This window comes from Pristis pectinata, chromosome 31 (genome assembly GCF_009764475.1).
Source record: "Pristis pectinata isolate sPriPec2 chromosome 31, sPriPec2.1.pri, whole genome shotgun sequence".
Classification (NCBI taxonomy): Eukaryota; Metazoa; Chordata; class Chondrichthyes; order Rhinopristiformes; family Pristidae; genus Pristis; species Pristis pectinata.
The window spans coordinates 20,490,146-20,518,127 of record NC_067435.1 but is presented as its reverse complement, the minus strand read 5'-3'; the positions used below and the strand labels follow the sequence as shown (position 1 = coordinate 20,518,127).

The 27,982-nt window shown below is 51.2% G+C and overlaps 2 protein-coding genes across 2 annotated transcripts; one reads left to right on the top strand and one right to left on the bottom strand.

Annotated features, from left to right (window-relative positions):
- Nucleotides 1-1,475: 1,475 nt before the first annotated feature.
- LOC127585003 (uncharacterized) lies at nt 1,476-11,408 on the bottom strand. The gene is made up of 2 exons (XM_052042107.1): nt 11,320-11,408; nt 1,476-2,467 (listed from the first exon to the last, which is right to left on the bottom strand). The coding sequence occupies exon 2, from the start codon at nt 2,413-2,415 to the stop codon at nt 1,717-1,719; it is 699 nt and encodes a 232-aa protein (XP_051898067.1). The 5' UTR covers nt 2,416-2,467; nt 11,320-11,408; the 3' UTR covers nt 1,476-1,716.
- Nucleotides 11,222-21,069, top strand: adprh (ADP-ribosylarginine hydrolase). Its single transcript, XM_052042099.1, has 3 exons — nt 11,222-11,758; nt 12,166-12,526; nt 19,511-21,069. The coding sequence occupies exons 1-3, from the start codon at nt 11,374-11,376 to the stop codon at nt 19,962-19,964; spliced, it is 1,200 nt and encodes a 399-aa protein (XP_051898059.1). The 5' UTR covers nt 11,222-11,373; the 3' UTR covers nt 19,965-21,069.
- Nucleotides 21,070-27,982: the final 6,913 nt, after the last annotated feature.

The window sequence follows — 27,982 nt, the reverse complement described above, 5'->3', positions numbered from 1 at the left end:
TACAAGATGAGATGGACTCTTGACATCACAATCTAGCTTGTTATGACCTTGCACCTTATTGTCTACCTGCACTGCATTTCCCTGTAGCTGTGACACTTTGCTCTGTATTCTGTTACTGTTTTTACCCTCTACTACCTCAATGCACTGTGTAATGAATTGATTTGTACGATTGGTATGCAAGACAAGTTTTTCACTGTACCTCAGTACAAGTGACAATAATATACCAATACCTGGACTTCTTGTAGGGTTCTGGATTGCCAGTCTTGAATGCCACAGATCCACCCCTCAGCAGATTGCGACTCTCCTGTTTCATCGGTATGTTCTCGATGGCACACACTCATCCACGCAGGTCTTGATTGAAGTCGCTGATGGCCACGGCATATTCATTCAGGTCTGAAGAAGAATCCCTGAATATGGTACAGTCCAGCGATTCAAAGCAGTCCTGTAAATGGTCCTCTGCCTCCTCTGACCATACCTTTGACCATACTGGTGCTGCAGTCCTCAGTCTCTGCCTACATCCCGGGAGCAGAAGTACAGCCAGGTGATTGCACTTGCCAAAGTGCGGGCGTGGGATGGCACGGTAAAGGTTCTTGATGGTGGTGTAAGAGTGACCGAGTGTGTTGGCTCCTCTGGTTCCGCAGGTGACACCTTGTCTCTGTAAGATCACCCCTCAGTCTTCTACACACCAAGGAATAAATTTCTAGCTGATCCAACCTCTTCCTATAACTCAGTCCCTCAAGTCTTTGCAACATATTTGTAAATCTTCTCTGCACTCTTTCCAGTTTAATGACATCTTTCCTATAGCAGGGTGACCAAAACTGAACACAATACTCCAAGTGCAGCCTCACCAGCGTCCTGTATGACCATACCATAACCTCCCAACTTTTATACTCAGTGGCCTGACTTATGAAGGCCAGTGCGTCATAAGCTTTCTTCACCACCCTATCAGTGACTCTGCTTTCAGGGAACCATGTACTTGTACTCTAAGGTCCCTCAGTTCTGCAACATGGCCCTGCTGTTCACTGTGGAAGTCCTACCTGGATTTGTCTTTCCAAAATGAAACACCTCCCACTTATCTGAATTAAACTCCATTTACCATTTCTTGGCCCACTCACTCAGCTGATCAAGATCCCGCTGTAATTTTGATAACTTTCTTCACTGTCCAATATACCACTTATTTTAGTGTTATCTGCAAACTTAGTAACCATGCCCTGTACATTCTTATCCAAACCATTGATGTAGATGACAAAGGTGGTCTCTTTCCCCTCCTGTGGTTACGCAGCCTTTAACTGTACAGAGCGACCTCAGCTGTGCCCTCTGATCACACGATCCACATTCTAACCACTCTCTCAGAAAAGACCCTTCTCCTGAATTACTTGTTGCATTATTTGGGATTGTGATCTCTAAATTTGAAGCCTTCCGGACTCAATATCCAATTTACTTTAGATAACGTTGTAGCGGTTGCTACCGCGGAATAAAACAAGACTCTACTCGGAGGATTGCCAAACAGAACTGGTTTATTTTCCCGCCTTGTGCGGGCCCTTTAAGGGAGAAAAACTCCCGCCCAAAAAAAACCAGCAATGACGTAAGTCCTACGTCATCAGGACTTTCCCGCGCACGGGTTCTCCCCGTCGCTCGGAAAGACGAGGCCCGCCGCCATCTTGGGCCTCGTCGCTCCGACGCCGCGCGACCCGACTGCCGAGCCGGTTCGCCCGACTAGACGGTGAGTCGCCACACAACACCCCCCCCCCCAGAACCGGCGAGACAGTCCCCAAGGTCCGTGGGCTGTGCCAGCTGCCGCTTAGGGGGGCGGCCTCTGCGTCGTGGCGTGGCAACCTCGACAGGCTGTTGCAGATCCAAATGGGCCGGTTTGAGGCCGTCCACCGTGAAAACCTGTTCCCTGCCTCCAATGTCCAAAATAAAAGTGGATCCGTTATTCCGTATGACTCGGAACGGCCCCTCATATGGTCGTTGCAATGGCGCCCGAGGTGTGCCCCTGCGAACGAAAACAAACTTACAGTCCCGTAGTTCCTTGGGCTGGCAGGATGGGGCTTGACCGTGCCATGAGGTGGGAATCGGGGCCAAGGCGCTGAGCTTCTCGCGCAGTCTTTGTAGAACTGCTGGGGGTTGTTCCCCTTGGTCCTGAAGGGCAGGTACGAAATCCCCGGGGACAACTAGTGGCGCCCCGTATACAAGCTCAGCTGACGAAGTGCGGAGGTCTTCTTTGGGGGCAGTGCGTATGCCGAGCAGGACCCAAGGCAGCTCGTCAACCCAGTTAGGACCCTTCAGGCGGGCCATCAAGGCCGATTTTAGATGGCGGTGAAAACGTTCCACCAACCCATTTGATTGAGGATGGTAGGCCGTGGTGGTGTGCAGCTTGAGGGCCACTGCATTGGCTGCTGCGCTGTCGTCCATTTCGCGGGTCCAAAAGCCGTTTGGACCGTCGGGGTCACCAATGTAGTGGTTGCTACCGCGGAATAAAACAAGACTCTACTCGGAGGATTGCCAAACAGAACTGGTTTATTCTCCCTCCTTGTGCGGGCCCTTTAAGGGAGAAAAACTCCCGCCCAAAAAAACCGGCAATGACGTAAGTCCTACGTCATCAGGACTTTCCCGCGCGTGGGTTCTCCCCGTCGCTCGGAAAGACGAGGCCCGCCGCCATCTTGGGCCTCGTCGCTCCGACGCCGCGCAACCCGACTGCCGAGCCGGTTCGCCCGACTAGACGGTGAGTCGCCACAACGTGCTCTTTCTTCCTGTCTGTATGGGAACCATTTTCACCCGCCAACCTTCTCCTCTTTGTGTACAGGCTGAGCTGCTGCGCATGTCCCACAGCCCAGCTGTCAGGTCCCACCTGTCCCCATCACCCCCCCCCCCCCCCCCCCACTGCCATCTGCACTGTAGCTGTGACACTTTACTCTGTACTGTTATTGTTTCACTTGTACTACATCAACACACTCTGTACTAACCCAATGTAACCGCACTGTGTAATGAATCGACCTCTACGATCGGTATGCAAGACAGGTTTTTCACTGTATCTCGCTACATGTGACAATAATAATGTGTCTCTCTCTTCTTTGCATCTGACCGTGGTCCCTGAGCATTAAAGAAACAAAGGACTGCAGATGCTGGAATCTAGATGAAAAACATAATGATGCTGGAGGAACTCAGCAGGCCAGGCAGCATCCGTGGAGAAAAGCAGGCGGTCAACGTTTCGGGTCAGGACCCTTCTTCAGGACTGAAGATAGGAAAAGGGGAAGCCCAATATATCGGAGGGAAAAGCAGAGCAGTGATAGGTGGACTGAAGAGGGGAGGTGGGGTGGGCACAGGGTGGTGATAGGTAGATGCAGGTAAGAGATAGTGATAGGCAGGTACGGGGAGGAGGGGAGAGCAGATCCACCCATCCCGCTCCCACCCTGGGCACTTTCCACTCCCCCTGCCATAGGTGCAAAACCTGCCCATGCACCACCTCCATCCAGTGACACAAGCAGTCCTTTAAGGTGAGTCAGAGATTCACCTACACCTCCCTCAATATCATCTACTGCATTCGATGCTCCAAGTGTGGCCTCCTCTACGTCTGTGAGACCAAACACAGACTAGGTGACCATTTCGCAGAACACCTGTGCTCTGTCCGTAACCGCGACCTGCATCTCCCTGTTCACAGTCACTTCAACCTTTGATCTATCCCCAGGTGGATCTGCTCTCCCCTCCTCCTCCGCACCTGCCCATCACTATCTCTTACCTGCATCTACCTATTGAGTTATTATGTAGTTATAATAAAGAACTACAGTACCCAGTAGCCAATGCAAGGGGTCACGTGAGCGAACAGGAAGTGGCTGCTCCCCCACGTGAGAGGGAAAGCAAGCCCATCTGTTGTGTTGGTTAATAAAAATGTTGAGATGTTGGATTTGAGAAGAAAAGATCATGTCTCACAAGCCTGATAGGGTTCTTTGAGGAGGTGACCAGGAAGATTGATGAGGGTAGTGCAGTGGATGTGGTCTACATGGATTTTAGTAAGGCGTTTGACAAGGTTCCACATCGTCGGCTTCTCCAGAAGGTCAGAGGGCAATGGATCCAGGGAGGCTTGGCCGTGTGGATTCAGAATTGGCTTGCCTGTAGAAAGCAGAGGGTTGTGGTGGAGGGAGTGCATTCAGATTGGAGGGCTGTGACTAGCGGTGTCCCACAAGGATGTGTTCTGAAACCTCTACTTTTTGTAATATTTATTAATAACTTGGATGAGGGTTTAGAAGGGTGGGTTAGCAAGTTTGCAGACGACACAAAGGTCGGTGGTGTTGTGGATAGTGTGGAGGACTGTCAGAGATTGCAGAGGGATATTGATAGGATGCAGAGCTGGGCTGACAAGTGGCAGATGGAGTTCAATCCGGAGAAGTGTGAGGTGGTACACTTTGGAAGGACAAACTCCAAGACGAAGTACAAGGCTAATGGCAGGATTCTGGGTCGTGTGGAGGAGCAGAGGGATCTGGGGGTTCATATCTGCCTGTCCACTCTATCTATTCCTCTCAATATCTTGTACACCTCTATCATGTCTCCCCTCATCCTCCTTCTCTCCAATGAGAACAGCCCTAGCTCCTTTAGTCTCTCCTCATATTATGAGGAATAGATAGAGTGGACTGCTGGCGCCTCTTTCCCAGGGCACCAATGCTCAATACAGGAGGGCACGGCTTTAAAGTAATGGGTGGGAAGTTCAAGGGAGATGTCTGAGGGAGGTTTTTCACCCAGAGAGTGGTTGGTGCATGGAATGCACTGCCTGGGGTAGTGGTGGAGGCAGGTACGTTGGTCAAATTCAAGAGATTGTTAGACATGGAGGAATTTAAAATAGAGGGATATGTGGGAGGAAGGGGTTAGATGTCTTAGGTGTGGTTTGGTCAGCACAACATGGTGGGCCGAAGGGCCTGTATTGTGCTGTATGGTTCTATGGTTAAACCTAGGCGAGGTTTGTCTCTTTAAGAAAAACCAAACATAACAGGGTGTCAGAAGTTGGTGTGAGGTCTGAACAGGGAGAGTGGATGAACACTGTGTGCAGTTGAGAAAGAGACTCAGTGAGTACGAAATAAAAGCTGTAATAAGACGGAGAAAAAGCCGGCCGGCGTGGCGAGGGAGCACATTGTTCCTGAGGTTCAGCACTCACCGGATTTGCCGAGAGAGATTCAGGTGAGAGGCCAGGAGTTCCCGTTACAGATAGCTTATAGTCCTCCCACGCCTTTGCAGTTTACTGGCAATCTAACTGATAATTGAAAACGCTTCAAACAGCGATTTAACGTATATTTAGATGCTAGTGGAGCAGGAAAGAACAATGAAAAATTGAAAGCTTCTATTTTTCTGCATGTGATTGGCGAAGACGCTTTGGACATCTATAACAGCTTTCAAATTGATGAGACAGCTTTTGAGTTGGGCACTTTGATGAAAAAATTTGAGGAGTATTTTATCCCAGTAAAAACATCACATTTGAGGGAGAGAATTTTTTTTCCTGTGACCAGAAACAAGGTGTTAGCTTGGACGAATACTTAGCTGAGCTTCACACACTGAATAAGTCTTGTGAATTTGGAGATTTGAGAAACTCACTAGTTAAAGACAGAATAGTTTGTGGAATTCCAGATAATGGACTCAGAGAAAGACTTAGGTGAAAAACATTTGACCCTGGAAAAGATGGTGAATATGTGTAGGTCAGCAGAAACCACACGAGCGCAAGCTGAGGAGCTGCACAGGGCAGACACAACAGTGCATGCTGTGAAAACAGAGAAGTAGCACACAAGGCATTTCAGAAAGCAACAGCAAAAAGGAAGGCTCAAACAGCAAAAAGGAAGGCTCAAACGGCAAATGCAGCAGATGTGGAGGTAGACACATTCCAAAGATGTGTCCTGCTTATGGGAAGTCCTGCAATATCTGTGGGAAGAAGAATCACTTCGCAAGGTGCTGCAAAGCTGGGGCTAACAAGAGAAAGGTGCACACAGTTGATGAGGAAATGGAACAATTCTTTGTGGATTCTCTACAGACTGTGGCTGCTGGTAAAACAGAATGGGTTGTTCCAGTAACTGTGAATGAGACAGTAATTCCATTCAAGCTTGACACCGGAGCTCAGGTGAACCTGTTATCCATGGATGATTATAAGATTCTCACAGTAAAGAGTCAGATTTACCCTGTGAAGTTAAAAGTGACAGGCTGCACTGCAGAGAAAGTTCCAGTAAAAGGGGGCTGTATGGTGACCTTTAAGCACAAGGGGCAGCATTTAAAATCACAGCTACTGATTGATCGTAGAAAAGAGAGTACAGCCAATATTAGGTCTGAGTGCATGTGAAAAGCTCAACCTAGTGAAAAGAGTTTTCATAGTAGCTTCACATACCAAAGATGACCACACAACACTCATGGAAGAGTATGCAGATGTCCTGGAGGGGCTCAGATGCTTACCTGGTGTACACAAAATTCACATAGATGATGCAGTGGCTCCTGTTGTCCGTGCACGCAGGAAAGTTCCATTTCAACTCAGAGATAAACTTAAACAAGAACTAGCACACATGGAACAGATGAATGTCATACAGAAACTGAGGAACCTACAGATTGGGTGAGTTCACTGCTCGTTGTGTAAAAGGAAAATGAAGCGTTGTGGATATGTCTAGACCCAAGCCAGCAAGAGAGAGCATTTTAAATTGCCAACACGGGAGGAGATCATGTCCCGGTTTTCAGGTGCCAAATTGTTTGGCAAGCTCGACGCATCGTCTGGTTTTTGGCAGATGAAGCTTGATGAGGCAAGTTCAAGACTGTGTACTTTTCACACACCACAGGGAAGATGTCGCTGTCTCTGGCTGCCATTTGGGATCCTGTCCGCACCAGAAGTCGACCGTGAAACCATCCACATGATTTTCGAGGGCATACCTGGTGTCGAGACCATGACGGATGACATCATCGTCTGGGGGTCCACCAAGCAGGAACATGATACTCGACTGAGACAAGTGCTTGACGTGACAAGGAATGTCAATTTGAAATGAAATAAAAAGAAATGTGAGTTTGGTGTGAAGACACTGATCTTCATAGGAGATGTCATATCTGAAGAGGGCGTGAAGCCTGATCCAAGAAAGACGTCAGCCATTGAAAACATGGAGCGGCCCCAAAACAGAGGAGGTGAGACGTTTCTTAGGGATGGTGACTTACCTGGCTCAGTTCCTCCCTCGACTGTCAACAGTGTCAGCACCACTTAGAGCTCCTTGAGCAACAAAATGAATGGATTTGGTCTCATGAGCAAGAAGAGTGTTTCCAGACGTTGAGAAGGGTCCTAACTGAAGAGTCCGTGCTGAAGTTTTATGATCCGGAAAGGAGTATCAGGGTATCAGCTGATGCGTCCCGGCACGGCCTTGGATCAGTACTACTGCAGCAGCGTGATGGCACATGGCAGCCTGTGGCCTATGCATAAAGGGCTTTAACAAGTGCGGAAGCCAACTATGCACAGATAGAGAAAGAGCTTCTCGCCACTACATATGCATGTGAAAGCATCAGAACATATGCATGGGCAAGCTATTGAAGTGGAGACAGACCATAAACCATTGGTCTCAATTATGTCTGAACGACTGTCCCATGAGGATACAGCGCATGTTGACAAGGCTGCAGAAATATGATGTGAAGATGATCTACACACCGGGAAAATATATGTTTGCTGCTGATGCTCTGTCTCGAGCAGTCGACAAGACAGAAAAGAGTGACCAACAGGTTAATGCAGATATACAGGCCGATGTTGACATGATTGTCACCTCCCTTCCAGTATCTCCGGATAGAACAGAGCACATTAGGAAAGCAGCAGAGGCAGATGAAAGAATCAAAGTACTCAAGGATACAATACGGAAAGGATGGCCAGCAGCAAAGGATGACTGTCCGATGTGTATTCGGAATTATTGGGCATGCAGAGCTGAACTGTCAGGAGTGAAAGATATGGTCTTCAAAGGGAACAGGTTTGTCATTCCAGTGTCACTATGCAGGGAGATGCTCCAGAAGATCTTGGGGAGGAAAAATGTAAACATAGAGCACGTGAAGTGATGTACTGGCCAAGAATGAACCAAGACATCAGCCGGACCAATGTTTCATGTGAAATATGCCTTACCTACAGACCAAAGCAGCAAGCAGAACCACTTACACCACACCCTGTCCCAGACAGGCCGTACTTCAAAGTTGGAGTGGATTTGTTTGACTGTAATGGGAAGAGCCATATTGTTGTAACAGACTACTTTCCAATTACCCAGAGGTTGCGACACTGCAATCAACGTCCAGCAAAGCAGTTATCACATTCCTTAAAGCTGTGTTTCCGAGGCATGAAGTTCCATGCGAAGTAGTATCAGAAAATGGCCCATAAATTTTCGAGTTGTGAATTTGAATCCTTTGGGGGTTTCAACATATAACCTCAAGCCCACATCACTCAAAATCTAATGCCCTAGCAGAGAGTTCAGTTAAGGTGGGGAAGGGCCTCATGAAGAAAGCGCAAGATGGATAAGAGGATTTCCACATAAGTCTAATGATTTACAGAAGTGCGCCACTGCAGAACGGCCTTTCACCAGCCCAAGTGCTGATGGGTCGACGCATACGCACTAACCTTCCAATACATGAAAGCCTGTTGATACCTGAAGGAGGACACGAGGTCAAACAGGCTAAAGAGGAAGGGAAAGAAAAACAGAAACAGAATCACAAGACAGCGAAGAGCCGACCAGTCCTGAAGCCTGGGAATCGTGCGAATCCGAGATCATGATTCTGGCACGTGGTCCAGGCAAGGAGTTGTGCAAGAGGAAGTAAATCCATATTCATACCAGATCCAGACAGAGCGAGGGACACCTCTGAGGAGGAACCGCATGGCTCTACGACCACAAGCTCCAACCTATGGCTGTGACCCATCCCCTTTCAGTGCACCAAAGGGGCCAGCATATCGGAGAAAATGAACATGTGGACCAGAGTTCCCAGGAAAAGACCAATAGTAATGCAGCAAACAAAAGCAACACACCTGCCAAAACACGTACCAGACCAAAAAGGACCATTATTGGTATTGGTTTATTATTGTCACTTGTACCGAGTTACAGTGAAAAACTTGTCTTACAAACCGATCGTACAGGTCAATTCATTACACAGTGCAGTTACATTGAGCTAGTACAGAGTGCATTGAGGTAGTACAGGTAAAAACAATAACAGTAGAAAGTGTCACAGCTACAGAGAAAGTGCAGTGCAATAACGTGCAAGGTCACAACAAGGTAGATCGTGAGGTCAGAGTCCATCTCATCATATAAGGGAACCGTTCAATAGTCTTATGATTGAAAGCTGCTGAGTGGACAAGGGTCCTTGGCAGGTTTATAAGGTATTGTGTTTGTTTTTCATTAAAGATGTGTTATTATGTGGTTCTAATAAAGAACTACAGTTCCCAGTGGGAGCTCCCACATGGGGGAACAGGAGGTGGCTGTAACAGAGCGGGAAAGTAAGCCAGTCTGTTGTGTTGGTTAATAAAAATGTTCAGATGTTAAATCCACGGAAAGTTTGTCCCTTGATGAAGAACAAACACCTCTCAGCACCCTGTGCCCAGCCCGCCTCCCCTCCTTCCTCCCCTCCCCTCCTTCCTCTCCCCCTCCCCTCCGCTCCTTCCTCTCCCTCCCTCCTTCCTCTCCCTGCCCCCTCCACCCCTCTCCCTCCCCTCCCCCTCCCCTCCACCTCCCTCCTCCCCCACTTCGCTCCCTCCCCCTCCCCCCACTTCGCTCCCTCCCCCTCCCCCCACTTCCCTCCCTCCCCCTCCCACCTCCCCCTCCCCCTCCCACCTCCGTCCCTCCCTCTTTCCCTCCCCGTCCGTCCCTCCTCCCTCTCCCTCCCTCCCTCCCCGTCCGTCCCTCCCCCTCCCCCCCTCTCCCTCCCCTCCCTCCCCTCTCACTCCCCTCCCTCCCCTCTCCCTCCCCCTCCCTCCCCTCTCACTCCCCCTCAACCCCTCTCCCTACCCCCTCCCTTCTCTCTCCCCCTCCCCCCTCCCCCTCCCTCCCCCCTCCCTCCCCCTCCCTCCTCCCTCCCTCCCCCTCCCTCCCCCTCCCTCCTCCCTCCCTCCCCCTCCCTCCCTCTCCCTCCCCCTCCCCCCTCCCTCCTCCCTCCCTCTCCCTCCCCCCCTCCCTCCCTCCCCCCCTCTCCCTCCCCCCCTCCCTCCCTCCCCCCCTCTCCCCCTCTCTCTCCCCCCTCTCCCCCCTTCTCTCCCCCTCTCCCTCCCCCCCTCTCCCCCCTCTCTCCCCCCTCCCTCCCTCTCCCTCCCCCTCCCTCTCCCTCCTTCCCTCCCTCCCTCCCCCCCTCTCCCTCCCCCCCTCCCCCCCTCCCCCCCTCTCCCTCCCCCCTCTCCCTCCCCCCCTCCCCCCTCTCCCTCCCCCCCTCTCCCTCCCTCCTCCCCCCCTCTCCCTCCCTCCCCCCCTCTCCCTCCCTCCCCCCTCTCCCCCCCCTCCCTCCCCCCCTCCCCCCTCTCCCTCCCCCCTCTCCCTCCCCCCCTCTCCCCTCTCCCTCCCCCCCCCTCCCTCCCCCCTCCCCCCCTCCCCCCCTCTCCCTCCCCCCCCTCCCCCCTCCCTCCCCCCCTCCTCCCCCTCTCCCTCCCCCCTCCTCCCCCTCTCCCTCCCCCCTCCTCCCCCTCTCCCTCCACCCTCCTCCCCCCCTCCCTCCCCCCTCCCTCCCCTCCCCCTCTCCCTCCACCCTCCTCCCCCCCTCCCTCCCCTCTCCCTCCCCCCTCCCTCCCCCCTCCTCCCCCCCTCCCTCCCCCCTCCTCCCCCCCCCCCTCCCCTCTCCCTCCCCCCTCCCTCCCCCCTCCCTCCCCCCTCCCTCCCCCCTCCCTCCCCTCTCCCTCCCCTCTCCCTCCCCTCTCCCTCCCCCCTCCCCCTCCCCCCCTCTCTCCCCCTCCCCCCCTCTCTCCCCCTCCCCCCCTCCCTCCCCCCCTCTCTCCCCCTCCCCCCCCCTCTCTCCCCCTCCCCCCCCCTCTCTCCCCCTCCCCCCCCCCTCTCTCCCCCTCCCCCCCCCTCTCTCCCCCTCCCCCCCCCCTCTCTCCCCCTCCCCCCCCCCCTCTCCCCCCCCTCCCCCCCCCCTCTCTCCCCCTCCCCCCCCCTCTCTCCCCCTCCCCCCCTCTCTCCCCCTCCCATCCCCCCTCCGTCCCATCCGTCCCGTCCCATCCCCGTCCTCCTCCCTCCTCCTCCCTCCCCTCATCACTGCTCTGCTTCCCCTTTTCTCATCTCCAGCCCTGACCCGGGACGCTTCCGCCTGCTGAGTCCCTCCAGCATCGCTGATCATTAAGGCTGTTTCTCCCTCCACAGCCGCTGCCCGACCTACCGGCTGTTTCCAACACGTCCGCTTTTGTTTCACCAAGTCTCTGCCCTCACCGCGATGGCGGCCGGCGCGCCCTCTGCCCTCACCGCGATGGCGACCTGCCCTGAGCCGGGGCGGTGCGGGGGCCCGCTGGCGCCGCTCATGCAGCGCTATGTGGCGGCCATGGTGCTGAGTGGAGCCGCCGATGCGCTCGGCTACAAAGGCGGCGCCTGGGAGTTCTGCTTCAGCGGCCCGCAGATCCACGACGAGCTGCGGACGGCGGGCGGCCTGCGGCGGCTCGACGTGTCGGGCTGGATGGTCAGCGACGACACGGTGATGCACCTGGCGACGGCCGAGGCCCTGGCGGCCGCCCCGGGGCCCGAGGAACCGCCGGAGACGCTGTACTCGCGGCTGGCCCGGGGCTACAAGGAGAGCATGGAGGACATGTCGGGGCGGGGGCCGGGTACGGACGGAGGGGAGGGGAGGGGAGGGGAGGGGACGGAGGGGAGGGGAGGGGACGGGAGGGGACGGGAGGGGGGAGGGGAGGGGACGGGGGAGGGGACGGAGGGGAGGGGAGGGGAGGGGACGGGGGGGAGGGGAGGGGAGGGGACGGGACGGAGGGGACGGGACGGGGGGGGACGGGACGGGGGGTGGGGGCCGGGTACGGACGGGAGGGGGAGGAGGGGGAAGGGGGGGGAGAGGAGAGGGGGAGGGGAAGCAGAGGAGAGGAGGGGGAGAGGGGGGCAGGGGATGGGGGAGGGGAAGGTGGTGGGGAGGGGGGCAGGGGAGGGCCGAGGGGAGAGGAGGGGGGTCGTCTGGGGTTGGTGAAGCCGGTCATTTGTTCAGTGCGGCCATTGTTTCCTCATGCAGGGCTCACGTGTGTGAACTCTGTCCGGCTGCTGAAACCAGACCTTCCCGGCGGATGGAAGATCCCGTTCAACCCCAAAGGCGGCGGCTGCGGAGCTGCCATGCGGGCCATGTGCGTGGGGCTGCGGTATCCCCATCCTCACCAACTGAAGCAACTGATTGCAGTGGCTGTGGAAAGTGGCCGAATGACCCACCACCACCCCACGGGTTACCTGGGGGCAGTGGCTGCTGCATTGTTCACCGCTTATGCTGTAAATGGGAAACCTGTTGTGAGCTGGGGTGAAGGCCTGATGAAGGTGTTGGAGGAAGCCGAGAGCTACGTGAAGAAGTCTCAGCACTATTCTGAAGAAAACCTGGCTGCATGGTGGGTGTGAAATCCTTAACTCTCACTTTCTACATGATTACAGTCTGAATGGTTAAATTATTTGTAATCACTAACAAAATCCATCTGATTGTGAACACTACTAAAAAGCAGCACAGATCTCTGGAGTCAATGGAATTGCCTGGCAGATGAAGCTGACCTTCAACACGTGTCTCTCTCTATATGAAGGCCAATTGTTCGTCAGGTTCTTTCCTGTGGCACTAATGAAAGGCAGTTGGCTGACAATGTCATGGTCAAGGGTTCCAACAAAGGGTCCCAGACCTGAAACATGAACTGTTTTTCTCTCTCCACAGGTGCTGCCTAATCTGCTGAGTGTTTCCAGCATTTTCTGTTTTTGTTTCAGATTTCCAGCATCTGCAGTTTTTGATTTTCATTGACTCTGTTATGGATCTGGGGGTGGGGGACAGTATTGTCCTGCTCCAGCAGCTGGATTTGGCTCAACAACCTTTCCTCAGAACTGATGAAACGTCAGTGACCTGAGAGCTCAACTCTTATTTCCCTCCCCACATAACAGAAGAGGAGTCTAAAAGTTCATAAAGGTGGATAGATCTCTGGGGCCTGACCAAATGTATCTGAGGTCACAGTGGGAAGCTTAGGAAGAAATTGCTGGGGTCCTGCTAGAGATATTTGAATGATCTTTGGCCACTGGTTCAATATCAGAAGAATGGAGGGTGGCTGATTTAAGAAGGGCTGCAAGTACAAGCCAAGGAACTGCAGGCTGGTGAGCTTAATGTCAGTGGTGGGAAGTTACTGGAGGGGATTCTGAGAACCAGGATCTGTCTGCCTAGGACTGGTTAAGGACAGTCAGTGTGGCTTTGTACATGGGGAAATCATGTCATACAAATTTGATTTCGTTTTTTGAGGAAGTGATCAAGAGGATTGCCAAGGGCAAGGCAGTGCATGTTGTCTACATGGACTACTTCAAGGCCTTTGACAAGGTTCTGCATGGTAAGCTGGCCTGAAAAGTTAGATCACAAGGGTTCCAGGCTGTACTAGCCAATTGGATACCAAATTGGCTTGGTGGTAGTGGAGGGTTGTTTCTCAGATTGGGGGCCTGTGGCCAGTGGTGTGCTGCAGGGATCAGTGCTGGGTCTCTTGCTTGTCACCTATATTAACAATTTGGTGGATGTCATCAAACTTGATGGTAAAGAAGGTTGTCTGAGATTGCACATGATCGAGATCAACGAGGAATCTGGGCCAAGGAATGGCAGGTGGAACTTAACCGGAACAAGTGTTGCATTTTGGGAAGTTAAACCAGGAGAGGACTTAAACCGTAAATGGCAGGGCCCTGGGGAGTGTTGTAGACCATGGATACCTAGGAGCACATGGTTCCCTGAAAATAGCATCACAGGTAGACGGGGTGATGAAGGAGGCATTTGGCACGAGTGCCTTCATCGGTAAGAGCCTGGAGTGCAAGGGTGGGGCTGTCATGTTACAACTGTCCAAGATGTTCTGAGACTACACTTGGAGCACTGTGCACAGCTCTGGTCGCCTAGCTACAGGAAGGATATCATCAGGCTGGAGGGGGTGCAGAGGAGATTCACAAGGATGCTGCTGAGACTGGAAGGCTCTTTCTTTGCCTCCCAGAGCAGCCACCTTTAAACCTGCCAAGGCATCGAGTACCTCCTCTTTATTTGTGGAGACCTGTACCAAACTTTCACCTACCCCGTCACTGAATTCTCCAACTTCAATGTCCATTTCCTTTGTGAATACTGATGCTCAAAATCTTCTGGCTCCACACACACATTGCCCCTGTCGTGTCTCATGGACCCTACTCTTTCCCTGGTTATTCTTTTGTCCTTAATGTATTGATAGAATGTCTATGGATTTACCTTAATCCCATCTGCCAGTGATTTCTTGTGACCCCTCTTTACCATAGAACCATACAGCACAAAACAGGCCCTTCGGCCCACCATGTTGTGCTGTCCATCAAATCACCCTCACATTACCTAACCCCTTCCTCCTGCATATCCCCCCATCCCACACTCCTCCATATGCCTATCCAACAAGCTCTTGAACCTGTCCAATGTATCTGCCTCCACCACCACCCCAGGCAGTGCATTCCATGCACCAACCACTCTGGGTGAAAAACCTCCCCCTGACATCTCCCCTGAATCTCCCACCTGTAACCTTAAAGCCATGCCCTCTCATCTTGAGCATTGGTGCCCTGGAAAGGAGGCGCTGACTGTCTATTTATTCCTCTCAATATTTTATATACCTCTATCATGTCTCCTCTCATCCTTCTCCTTTCCAGTGAATAAAGCCCTAGCACCTTAAGCCTCTCCTCATATTCAATACTCTCCAATCCAGGCAGCATCCTGGTAAATCTCCTCTGCACCCTCTCCAACGCCTCCACATCCTTCCTATAATGAGGCGACCAGAACTGAACACAGTACTCTAAGTGTGGCCTAACTAGAGTCTTGTAAAGCTGCATCATCACCTCGCGGCTCTTAAACTCAATCCCGCGACTTATGAAAGCCAAATCCCATTGGCCTTCTTAACTGCTCTTTCCACCTGTGAGGCAACTTTCAATGAACTGTGAATATGAACCCCCCAGATCCCTCTGCTCCTCCACACTGCCAAGTACCTTGCCATTTACCCAGTACTCTGCCCTGGAGTTTGTCCTTCTAAAGTGTACCACCTCACACTTCTCCTGATTGAACTCCATCTGCCACTTGTCAGCCCAGCTCTGCATCCTATCAATATCCCTCTGTAAGCTCCAATAGCCCTCCACACTATCCACAACACCGCCGATCTTCGTGTCGTCCGCATACTAACCCAGCCCTCCACCCCCTCATCTAAGTCATCTATAAATATCACAAAAAGTAGAGATCCCAGAGCCGATCCCTGCGGGACACCACTTGTCACTGCCCTCCAATCCGAGGGCACTCCCTCCACCACAACCCTCTGCTTTCTACATGCAAGCCAATTCCTAATCCACACAGCCAAGCTTCCTTGGAGCCCTTGGCCTCTGACCTTCTGAAGAAGCCTACCATAAGGAACCTTATCAAATGCCTTACTAAAATCCATGTAAACCACATCCACCGCACTGCCCTCATCAATCTTCCTGGTCACCTCCTCAAAGAACTCTATCAGGTTTGTGAGGCAAGATGTTCCCTTCACAAAGGCATGCTGGCTGTCCCTAATCAGTCCATGATTCTCTAGGTGTTCATAAATCCTATCCCTTAGAATCCTTTCTAACAGCTTACCCACCACAGACGTGAGACTCACTGGTCTATAATTCCCTGGCCTATCCCTATTACCTTTTTTGAACAAGGGGACAACATTCGCAACCCTCCAATCCTCCGGCACCACCCCCGTGGACAACGAGGACTCAAAGATCCTTACCAGCGGTTCAACAATCTCCTCCCTCGCCTCTCGAAGCAGCCTGGGGAAAATCCCGTCAGGCCCCAGAGATTTATCTGTCTTAATATTATTTAACAACTTCAACACATCCTCTCTCTTGATATCAACAACCTCGAGAACATTACCCATACCAGCACTCCCTTCCGCGTCATCAAGACCCCTCTCCCTGGTGAATACCGGAGAAGTACTCATTGAGAACTTCTCCCACTTCCGCCGCCTCCAGGCACATTCTCCCACCTTTGTCCTTAATCGGACCTACCTTTACCCTAAGCCATCCTCCTACCCTTCACGTACTTGAAAAAGGCCTTGGCTAGTAGGGTTAAGGAAAATCCCAACGCCTTTTCATGTCCCCTTCTAGCTCTCCTCAGTCCTTTCTTAAGTTCCTTCCTCGCTACCCTATATTCCTCACGGGCTCTGCCTGAACCTTGCTGCTTATACCTCATGTATGCTACCTTCTTCTCCCTAACAAGTCGTTCCACCTCTCTCGTCACCCACGGTTTCTTCACCCTGCCATTCCTTCTCTGCCTCACCGGGACATATTTATCCCTAACATCCTGCATGAGATCCCTGAACATTGACCATATCTCCATGGTACATTTTCCTTCAAAAAGGACATCCCAATTTACACTCCTAAGTTCTCTCCTTATAGCCTCATAGTTCGCCCTTCCCCAATTAAAAATCCTCTTGTCCTCTCTGCAGCTGTCCCTGTCCATGACAACTTTAAAGGTTATGAAGCAATGGTCACTGTCCCCCAAATGCTCACCCACCAATAGATCCTTCACCTGTCCCAGTTCATTTCCTAAAACTAGATCTAACATGGCATTCCCTCTAGTTGGCCTGTCAACATACTGCATCAGGAATCCCCCCTGGACACATTTAACAAATTCCGTCCCATCTAAACCTTTGGCACTAAGCAGGTTCCAGTCTATATTTGGGAAATTATAACAACCCTGTTATTTTTGCTTATCTCCAAACACTGCCTGCCAATCTGCTCCTCTATGTCTCTACTGCTACCGGGGGGCCTATAGAATACTCCTAGTAGAGTAACTGCTCCTTTCTTGTTCCTTAATTCCACCCATACAGACTCTAGAGATGATCCTTCCACAACATCCATCCTTTCCACAGCCGTAACAGTGTCCTGGACCAGTATTGCCACCCCTCCTCCTCTTCTCCCTCCTTCCCTATCCCCCTTAAAACAACGAAAACCAGGAATATTCAATATCCACTCCTCTCCTGACGTCTGCCACGTCTCAGTAATAGCCAGGATATCATAGTCCCCCATACTTATCCAAGCCCTTAGTTCATCCCCCTTATTCCTGACACTTCTTGCATTTAAGTAAACACACTTCAGTCCATCTACCTTACTACTTTTATAGCCTGTATTCTGCTTCTCCTTCCCCAAAGCCTCTCTACCTGTTTGATCTGACTTTTCCCCATCTCCTTCTTCCTCTGACCTACTCCTCTGGTTCCCTTCCCCCTCACAAACTAGTTTAAACCCTCCCGAACCACCGTAGCAAATCTCGCTGCAAGGATATTGGCCCCCCTTCTGGTTCGGGTGTAACCCGTCCTCTCTGTACAGGTCCCACCTTCCCGAGAAGAGATCCCAATGATCCAGAAATCTAAAACCCTCCCTCCTGCACCAACTTCTCAGCCACGCATTATCCTATTCCTGCCTTCACTATCGTGTGGCACTGGCAGCAATCCCGAGATTGCTACCATTGAGGTCCTGTTCCTCAATTTTCTGCCTAGCTCCCTGAACTCACTCTTCAGGACCTCATCCCCCTTCCTACCTATGTCGTTGGTGCCAACATGGACCACAACTTCTGGCTGCTCTCCCTCCCGCTCAAGAATCCTGTGGACCCGATCAGTGACATCCCTGACCCTGGCACCTGGGAGGCAACATACCATCCGCGATTCATGCTCACTGCCACAGAACCTCCTATCTGTTTCCCTGACTATCGAGTCCCCTATCACTACCGCATGTCTCTTTCCCACCCTTCCTTTCTGAGCAGCAGTACCAGTCCCAGTGCCAGAGACCTGGTAACTTGAGCTAGGTCCCTGCAGGTCATCCCCCTCAACAGCTTCCAAGGCAGAAAACTTGTTACTGAGGGGAACAGCCTCCGGGGTTCTCTGCTCTGTCTGCCTGCCTGACTTCTTCTTCTTCTTCCCTCCCCTGGCAGTCACCATTCTATCTGCCTCCTGAACCTCAGATGTACCTGCTCTAAGGGGGGGTGACTGTCACCTGATGGACCGTGTCTACATAAATCTCTCCCTCCCTTATGCTGCACAGTGTTTGTAGCTGCGACTCCAGCTCATCAACTCTGAGCCGAAGTTCATCCATCCTCAAGCACTTACTGCAGATGTGGCCATCGTGGACCACAGCAAGGTCCACGAGTTCCCACATCAAACAGCTGCAGCACACCACCACGTCCTCCATCTGACTACCTTTCTTTTTTCCCTAGTTAGTCCCACCTACAAATCTATAATGAACAACAGGTAAACCTTGCCTTTACCTACTTACCAGCTACTTACCCTCCTTGCCCCTTCACGCCGAAACCCCTTGAGCCAAAGCCCAGAACACTCTGCTGCCTGCTCCGACGCTGCCCACTCTATAGGCTATTTGCTTTTTAAGCTGCCCGCACCGCGTCTGCGCAGTCCAGCCCCCACTCGACTAGTTAGAAAAAAACTTATAAAAATCTAACCCTTACACTAAAAACCCTAACAAAAACTAACCCTTACACTTAAAAACCCTAATAAAAGTGATAAACAGAGAAAACACTTAGCTGCTCCGAAGTCCTCCTTCCGACACTTTTTATACTCTTGATGGACCTGTTCTGTCATTGCTTCCTTTTACTTGCCATATGCTTTTTTTCCCTCTATATTCAACCCTTAATTTCCAGGATCCCCTATACTTGTTACCACCGCACCCCCCGCCCCCCCCCCCCCCCCCCCCAGCTTTTACCCTCAGAGGAGCATGTTGGCCCTGAACTCTCACTGTTTCTCTTTTGAATATTTCCCAGTGTGCAGATGTAGTCTTGCCTGAACGTAGATGTTCCCAGTCTTCCTTTGGCAGGTCCTGTCTTATTTTAATGAAATTGGCCTTCACACCCCACCCCACCCGCCAGTTTAAGATTTTATTACTGGTCCTCCTCTATCCTTTTCCACAATCACTCTAAAATATACAGAGTTATAGTCACCTTCTCCAAAATGCTCCCCCACTGATTCTCACTCCACTTGACCAGCTACATTCCCCAAGATAAGGTCACTTAATAAGATAAGACCTCATCGGTCTGTGTGAGAAATCTCTCCTGGGTACACCTCAGAAAACTCTGCCCCCCCTGAGCTGTTTGCACTGAGGCAGACCCAGTTAATCTTTGGGAAATTGAAACCCCACTGCAGAATAACTCTTCTCCTATTGCATCTCTTGGATACCTGCCTGTGTATCTGTTCTTCTGTCTCCTGTTGACTGTTGGGAGGTCTGTTTCTCAGATTATTGTCACTGCATTTGGCTGAACACAGAAGAACACACAACATCCATCGTAATTCCAAATTGAAGGACACGTGTGTAAAGTAAATAACTCTGCTTTTTTTTAATTTCAGGTCCTATTTTAAAGACCACTGGAATAAGTACCTTCAGGCGAGAGGCATTCAGGACGGAGTGTCGAAGCCAATTTTCCCCGAGCGTTATGGTGTGGCTGAACGTGATGAATTTTATGCTTCTGTCAGCTTTGACGGCTGGGGTGGAGCCAGTGGGCACGATGCTCCCATGATAGCCTACGATGCCATCCTGGGGTCAGGCAAGTCGTGGGAGGAACTTTGCAACAGAGCGGTTTTCCACGGCGGAGATAGTGGATTCTACTGGTGCTATAGCAGCAGCTTGGGTGGGGGAGCCTTGTATGGCTTTCATGAGGTTCCTGTGTCCAACTACCAAGGCTTAGAATATCGGAGCAGATTGGAATCTGTGGCTGAGAAGTTGTTCTATTTAAGCCACTCAAGTTCTGAATCAGAAGTAGTGCAGAAAACTTGCACAAAGCGCTCTCTCTCCCAATGCTGAAACTGTCCTTGTCTGCAAGTAAATGATAAATGGATAAAGTACTAATCCACTAACGAATAATGTGGATGAATACAAGTATAAAAGGCTGTCCACATGGGAAATAGTTTGGTTTGTTCCTTCTCTCTTTTCTCCTTTCTAACCACAATCGGTGCCATGTCTGGTACCAGGTGCGGTACAGTGAACAAAGTTTCACAATAACAACGGCCTTAATGTCCAAATTCTGAATAGTTGAGGGAACAAGTGATGCATCGTTTTCACAGGAATTATCAACACTTGATTCCGGAGAAGTTAATTTTAGTTGCACATGAATGAAAGTTGAGCATTTATAAATGGTTTAATTTTGATATGGGTGCAGGAATAGGAGAGGAAATATAAAATACTTTGAGGTGGCAAAATAACATTTAGAAGGCTGTTTCTTAGAAAAATAAAATTCTTGGCTTCATACACCTTAATTATTCAACTAGGAAATTTTTATAAATCACTGCAGCATTCTGGACTTTTCACTATCTTCTGCAGCCTCACTAATCATACCTCTTACATTCACATCTAAGTGAACGTATACAGCAACGATCCCAGCAGTGATCCCTGCAGTGCACCACTGGTCACAATAACAACCCTCCACCATACTCTGTCTCCTGTCACTAAGCCAGTTTTGATCTAATTTACCAACTTGACTTGGATTCCAGTTCCAGTGTTAAATAAACAATTCATGTCTTCATGGTTTCCTTTATTTGGATTCAGCAGCCCAGTCATGTTCAAATCTCTCGCTCTGCATCTCAAAGAAGAAATCTCTCATGGAGTAATACAGCACGGCCCAACTCATTCATGCCCCTCAGGTCTCTTTACCCTCTCACCTTAAACCTATGCCCTCTAGTTTCCCTTTCTCATTGCTAGATGGTGCCGGAGCGCGGCGACTTAATGCAAGCTGCTCTCTGCAGATCTACTCATTACTTTTATTAACATCGTTCTACTCTTTAAAAATTAAATTTTTTGTACCTCAATGCACTGTGTAATGAATTTGTACAAACGGTATGCAAGGCAAGTTTTTCACTGTACCTCGGTACAAGTGACAATAATATACCAATAAAAGACTGTATTAACCCTATCTAGGCTCCTTGTGATTTTCGAAACCTCCATTAGGTCATCCCTCAGTCTCCTATGCTCCAAGGAATAAATTCCTAGCCTGCCCAATGAGGGTTAAGAAACTGTGATTGTACATATAACTGATGGAAAAATAACTTGCAGGCAAACTACTGACTCAGGGCTAGGTGTGTCCGGGACCTTGGTGGCAGGCCATACACTAGACGATAAGGGTGGTGGGTGTAATAAACAGACTGGAGGAAGCTTGTTTTAAACAATGAGGGTGAGACCTGTCTTTGAATTTCTTGATTGTAAATCAATTATATTGGACAGTGGATGCGATTGTCTGCCTTGGATCTCCGAGGCCTGACTGAAACTTTTGCAGCCAAATTCAATAAGTGTGTGTGACAATATCTGTATAAATTACTGTCTGCTCCTTTGGACTGCGGAGACTTCGGGAAGCGACTCTCAAAGAGTGCTAAAGAGACCCCTCCCTGGCAGTATACTGCTAATAAGCGCATTTTAACTGAATCAACCTGGTGGCGCTATGTTACTTTGCAGCAGACAGAAGTGGGAACTTAAAATCGGAACGACACTTATAACCCAGGCCTCGAGTCCTGGCATCATCTTTGTAAATCCTCTCTGCACTCTTCCCAGGTTAACTACGTCTTTCCTAAACTCTACGCTGTACTCCAGGTGTGGCCTCACCAACTCTTCCCCAAGGGACCCATTACACAGTGCCCAGTCTGGGATGGCCTGTTCACCTGTTGGTTCATCAACGTATTGGTCCAAACAGCCATCACAACTGCACTCCAGGAGCTCCCCCTCTAAGCTATTGTTGCTAATTTGGTTTGCCCAATCTACATGTGGATTGAGTCACTGAAATTACAGGCACAGTGCTTCTAATTCTCTTCCCTCTAATCACACCAACACTTTGTGCACTTAGGGACAGCCCCACTAATGTTCTCTGTCCCGTGACTCCCCCGACATGGATTCCACATCAGGGTTCCTGCAGTTTTGGATTGGTTTTCTCTTATTAACAGCACTACTCTGCCTCTTTCCCTGTTGTTCCTGACTACTCAGTACGATCAGTGCCCATGCCTGAGCATCCTACACCACGTCTCTGTAATTGCCACCGTATCATGTCCACTTGCATCTATTGGAGTGGTTAATTTATTGAGCTTATTGTGAATCCTCCCCGTGCTGAGACAATGCTTTCAGGCTTATCGTTACAACTCTGTCATCCCACTGTGGCCGTGTTTGTGTCTCAGCCCTGGCTCCAGTGCCTGCCACTTCTGCCTTTCTGTCTCCCCTCTTTCATTTGCGTGTTTGTTTCTCCTGCTCGGTCCTCTCGCTCAAATTCCAATTCCCCGGCCATTCTTGCTTAAATCCTCATCAACACCACCAGCAAATGTCCGCACCAGATCCCGGTACCGCTCCGTGGGCATCTTCCCCCTCCTGCCTGTCTCCTGGTCCCCCAGCCCCAATCGCCAATCTCACCCTTCCCTTTCTCCTCTGACCACCTCCCCCCCCCAACAAGCCCTCCCTCCCGTCACCCCTTCTAAATCCAGCTCCAACCCCTGCCATTGTCCTAACCCACACCCCCCCCTCCACCACCAGTCCCTGAGTGGTCTGTCCACAGCGGAGGCCTTCATACCCTGCACCTGCACCCACACCTCAACCTCAACCAGCTCCAGGCCCAGCGTGAAGCCGAGCTCTTCTTCCACCACCTCCACCTCCGGGCCTATTTCTTTGGCAAGGAGCCCTCCCCCTTGCTGATGACCCTTTCTCCCATCTCCAACGCTCATCAACCACACAGACATCCCCTTCTGGCCATTCACCCTCTCCATCTTTTCACCTCCATTTGTCGACACAACGTCAACCACCTCAACCTCTGCACTCCCCTTTCCCGCTCCAACCTCACCCCCTCCGAACGCACTGCTCTCCGCACCAATCCCACCCTCGTCACCAATCCCACGGACAGGGACAGTCCTGTTGTAGTCTGGCAGACCGACCGGTACCTTGCAGAGGCCAGGTGACGGCTCTCGGACACCTCCTCATCCCTCCCCGGGACCAGGACCCTACCAACAAACGCCAGGCCACCGTCTCCCGCACTCTCACAGATCCCATCACCTCAGGACATCTCCCCTCCACAGCCTCCGGCCTGGTGGTTCCCAACCCCACACTGCCCGCCTCTAGCTCTTATCCACGATCCACAAACAGGGCTGCCCTGCTCGGCCCAATGTTCCTGCCTGCTCTTGCCCCACTGAACTTATCTCCTCATACCTCGACTGCATCCTGTCCCCCTTGTCCTGTCCCTTCCCACCTACCGCCGGAACACCGTGCATGCCCTCCACCTTTTTAAGAACTTCCAGTTCCCTGGCCCCAATCACCTCATCTTCACCACGGACGTGCAGCCTCAATGCAACTCTATTCCCCATCAGGGAAGTCTGAGGCCCCTCTGCTTTCTGGAACAGAGATCCAACCAGTGTCCCTCCACCAACACTCTCATCCTCCTGGCAGAACTTGTCACTGCCCTCAGTAACTTCTGGTTTGGCTCCTCCCACTTTCTACAAACCAAAGGTGTGGCTTTGGGCACTCGCGTGGGCCTCAGCTACACCAATCGGCTGCATGGAACAGTCCCAAACCTACCCGGGCACCTTCCCCAACTCTTCCTCCCCGACGCCGATGACTGCATTGGTGCTGCTTCCTGCACCCGTGCAGAACTCATCAATTTTAGCCCCACCTCACACCTGCACCACCTCAGATTTGTATCAGCTGTGTACGTTGTTTACTCTGTGAGCTTCACCCAAGCAAGGAATTTCATTGCATCCTGATGTATGTGATAATAAACTAATCTGAATCATTCCCACAGCACCTTTCTTTCCTCAGCCTCGTCCACTGCCACAGAGGAGCAACACCACATTCCACCTGGGTATAGTACAGCATGGAAACAGGCCCTTCAGCCCAACTCATCCCTGTTGTCCATCTGACCTCGTCCCATTTACCTGCGTTTCGCTCATATCCCTCTAAACCTTTCCTATCCATGAACCTGTCCAAATGTCTTTTAAACATTGTAGTTGTAGCCGCCTCTACCGCATCCTCTGGCAGCTCGTTCATATACCCACCACCCTCTGTGTGGGAAAAGTTACCACTCGGGTCCCCTTTCCCTCCCCCCCACCTTAAACCTGTACCTCTGGTTTCAGACTGCCCTTCCATGAGAAAAAGACTGAAAATCTGTCATCCATGCCTCTCATGACCTCGGTAAGGTCACCTACATTCCAAGGAAAGAAGTGCCGGCCTCTCTGTATAACTCCCCTCCAGTCCTGGTAACATCCTTGGGAATCTTCTCTTCACCCTTTCAAGCATAATGACATCCTTCCCATAGCTGGGTGACCAGAACTGCACACAATACTTCCTGTGGTTTCACCAACACCTTGTACAGCTGTAACATGTTCTCCCAACATTTGTACTCAGTGACCTGACCAATGAAGGCATGTGTGCAATATCCATCGTGTCCACCTGTGTCGCCCACTTTCCCTGATGATCGAGATCCTGTTGTAACATTAGACAACCTTCTTCACTGTCCACCCATCTTTCCTACATTCTAATCCAAATGGTTAATATAGATGACAAACAACAGTGGCACACCACTGGTCACAGACGTTCAATCTGAAAACAACCCTCCACTACCTCCTCCGGCCCCCGAACACCCTTCCCATCCCCTGCAGCTCCATCTACCCATCAGCCCGCAACTTCACCTGGTTGCACCTATCAGCTACCAGCCCCTGCCTCCCACTCCCTGTACCGGCAACCTCCCCTCGTCTCTCAGTCCTGTTACAGGGTCTTGACCTGACACAACCCTTTGCCACAGATTCTGCTCAACCCACTGAGTTCCTCAAGCAGATTGTACATTGCTCCAGATTCCAGCATTTGCAGTCTCTTGTGTGTCCCGGTACAGTCTGTGCGTAACCTGTCCCAGTCTGTGTGTAACCTGTCCCGGCCTGTGTGTAACCAGTCCTGGCCTGTGTGTAACCTGTCCCGGTCTGTGTGTAACCTGTCCCGGTCTGGGTGTAACCTGTCCCGGACTGGGTGTAACCTGTTCCGGTCTGGGTGTAACAAGTCCTGGTCTGGGTGTAACCAGTCCTGCTTGTACAGGTCTTGACCTCCCAAGGACCCAGAAATCCCTCCTCTGTACCGTTTGTTCAACCAAATAATCATCCAGCCTGTTCTCCTGTTTTATACTCAGGAGTGTGTGACACAGGGAGTAATCCTGAGATTCAACCGGAGTTCCTCACTCTTAAATGTTGTTCCTATTCCTGCCTCCAGCACCTCCTCTGGCAGCTCATTCCAGGTATCAACTGCACTTTGTGTGAAAGAATTACCCTTCAGATCCCTTTTTACCCTTCTCCCTCTCACCTTAAACTGATGCCCTCTAGTCTTACACATCTGTACCATGGGAAACAGATGACCCTACCTATACCTCTCTGTGCACTGCCAGGGGTGGCAGAAGCTGATAAAATAATGGCATTTACAAAGCTTTTAGATTATGCAGGGAATGGAGGGAGATGGATGATGTGCAGGCAGATGGGATTAGTTTAATTTGGCATCATGATTGGCACAGACATCGTGGGCCGAAGGGCCTGTTCCTGTGCTGTACTGTTCTGTGTTCTGAAACCCTAGATTCAACATTGGTTGAGCAGAAGAAGCCAGAGAGCGATAGGTGTGCCACCGGGAGCAGCACAGTGCCTGTTGTTGTTTATCATCAATATTAATGACTGAGATGATAATGTGGTAAACTGGATCAGCAAATTTGCGGATGACACCAAGACTGGGGGTGTAGTGGACAGTGAGGAAGGCTGTCAAAGCTTGCAGTGTGATCTGGACCAGCTGGGAAAATGGGCTGAAAAATGGCAGCTGGAATTTAATGCAGACACGTGTGAGGTATTGCACTTTGGGAGGACAAACCAGGGTAAGACTCACACAGCGAATGGTGGGGCCCTGAGGCGTGCGGTGGAATAAAAGGACCTGGGAATACAGGTCCATAGTTCTTTAAAAAGTGGTGTCGCAGGTAGATATGAGCTTTTGGCACATTGGCCTTCATAAATCAGGGCATTGAGTACAGCAGTTGGGATGTTATGTTGAAGTTGTAGCAGATGTTGGTGAGGCCAAATTTAGAGAATTGTGTGCAGTTTTGGTCACCGACCTATACGAAAGATATCAATAAGCTTGAAGGAGTGCAGAGAAACTTTCCACAGATGTTTCCGGGACTTGAGGACCTGAGGACTTTATTCCCTGGAGTGCAGGAGGATGAGGGCAGATCTTATAGAGGTATACAAATTGTGAGGGGTATAGATAGGGTGAATGCATGCAGGCTTTTTCCCCTCAGGTTGGGTGAGACTAGAACTAGAGGTCATAGGTTTAGGGTGAAAGGTGAACTATTTAAGGGGAATCTGAGGGGGAACTTCTTCACTCAGAGGACGGTGTGAGTGTGGAACGAGCTGCCAGCAGAAGTGGCGGATGCGGGTTCAATTGTAACATTTAAGAGAAGTTTGGATCGGTACATGGATGGGAGGGGTTTGGAGGGATATGGTCCAGGTGCAGGTAGATGGGACGAGGCAAAAGATCAGGTCGGCATGGACGAGATGGGCCGAAGGGCCTGTTTCTGTGCTGTATGACTTCATGTGACCCCTCAGCCTCCTCTGCCTCTCAGCCTGTCCAGTCTCCTTACAACCCACATCCTCCAGTCCAAGCAATGTCCTCGTGTGTCCTTTCTGCCCCCTTCTGGCTGAGTCACATCCTGCAGGTGAGGTGAATCCCACAGCCTCTTGCTTTTGTGCGAATTATACCTTCAGCCAGTATTTTACCCTTGATACCCAGTCATTAAGTTTTTCCATTGTAACTTGGTGTGGTGTCCAACATCATTCACATCCGTGAAATTTGGGCCTTTTGTCCTGGTTGCCACTAAGGTCTGGAGCTGAACGGTTGCCTCGTGAAGCAGGTTATTGGTGTCGGGTTACTGCAATAACTGAATGAACGTCACTCGGGAACGTCACACTGAAATCAACTGTGGTAACCGCAGCATTAGACAGGGCAACTGGACAACACTCTCACAGTCACAGTTCTTGCTCTTTATGTGACTTTGACAAGTAGCATCAGGTTGACCAGCAAGGATGTGTTATTGCCAAAAAAAGGCTTGGGACATTTTCTAGGTCTCTTTCACTGCACAAAGAGAGGGAGATAACTAAAACACAGAGTGCTGGGGGAACTCAGCAGGTTAAACAGCATCTGTGGAGGTAGAGGGACGGTCAACGTTTCAAGTTGAGACCCTGCATCAGGACTGAGTGTGTGGAGGGGAGGGAGAGAGTATAATGGGGGAGGGGTGAGACAGGAGCTGGCAGGTGATTGGTGGAACCAGATAAGGGAGGGATACGAGCCGATGGAAGCTGTGGGGGGAGGGGAGAGTGGAAGCCGAAGGTGTAGCGTGTGGGTGATGGCCAGAGGGAACTAGGTGAGGGAGGGGGCAGACAGAGGGAGAGAGGAGCCCAGGGAATGACCTGAAGTTGGAGAATTCAACGTTCGTACCATTGGGTTGTAGATGACCCAGGTAGAACATGAGGTGCCAAGGACCAACAGGGGGTGTGGAAGGGGAGGGTCGGTTGCCCAGGCTAACGCTTGATCTCACCGGTGGAGCGGAGGCCACACTGGGAGCTCCGAATGCAACGGGTGAGATTTGGGGAGGCGCGTGTGAATCCCTGCCTCACCTGGAAGGGCTGTTTAGGCCCCTGATGGTGATGAGGGAGGTGTTAGGGACAGGGGTTACACCTCCCACGGTTACAGGGGCAAGTACCGGGGATGGGTGGGGAGGCGTGAGTGAACCAGGGAGTCACAGAGACAGTGGTCCCTGTGGAAGGCAGAAAGAGGTGAGGAAGGGAGGA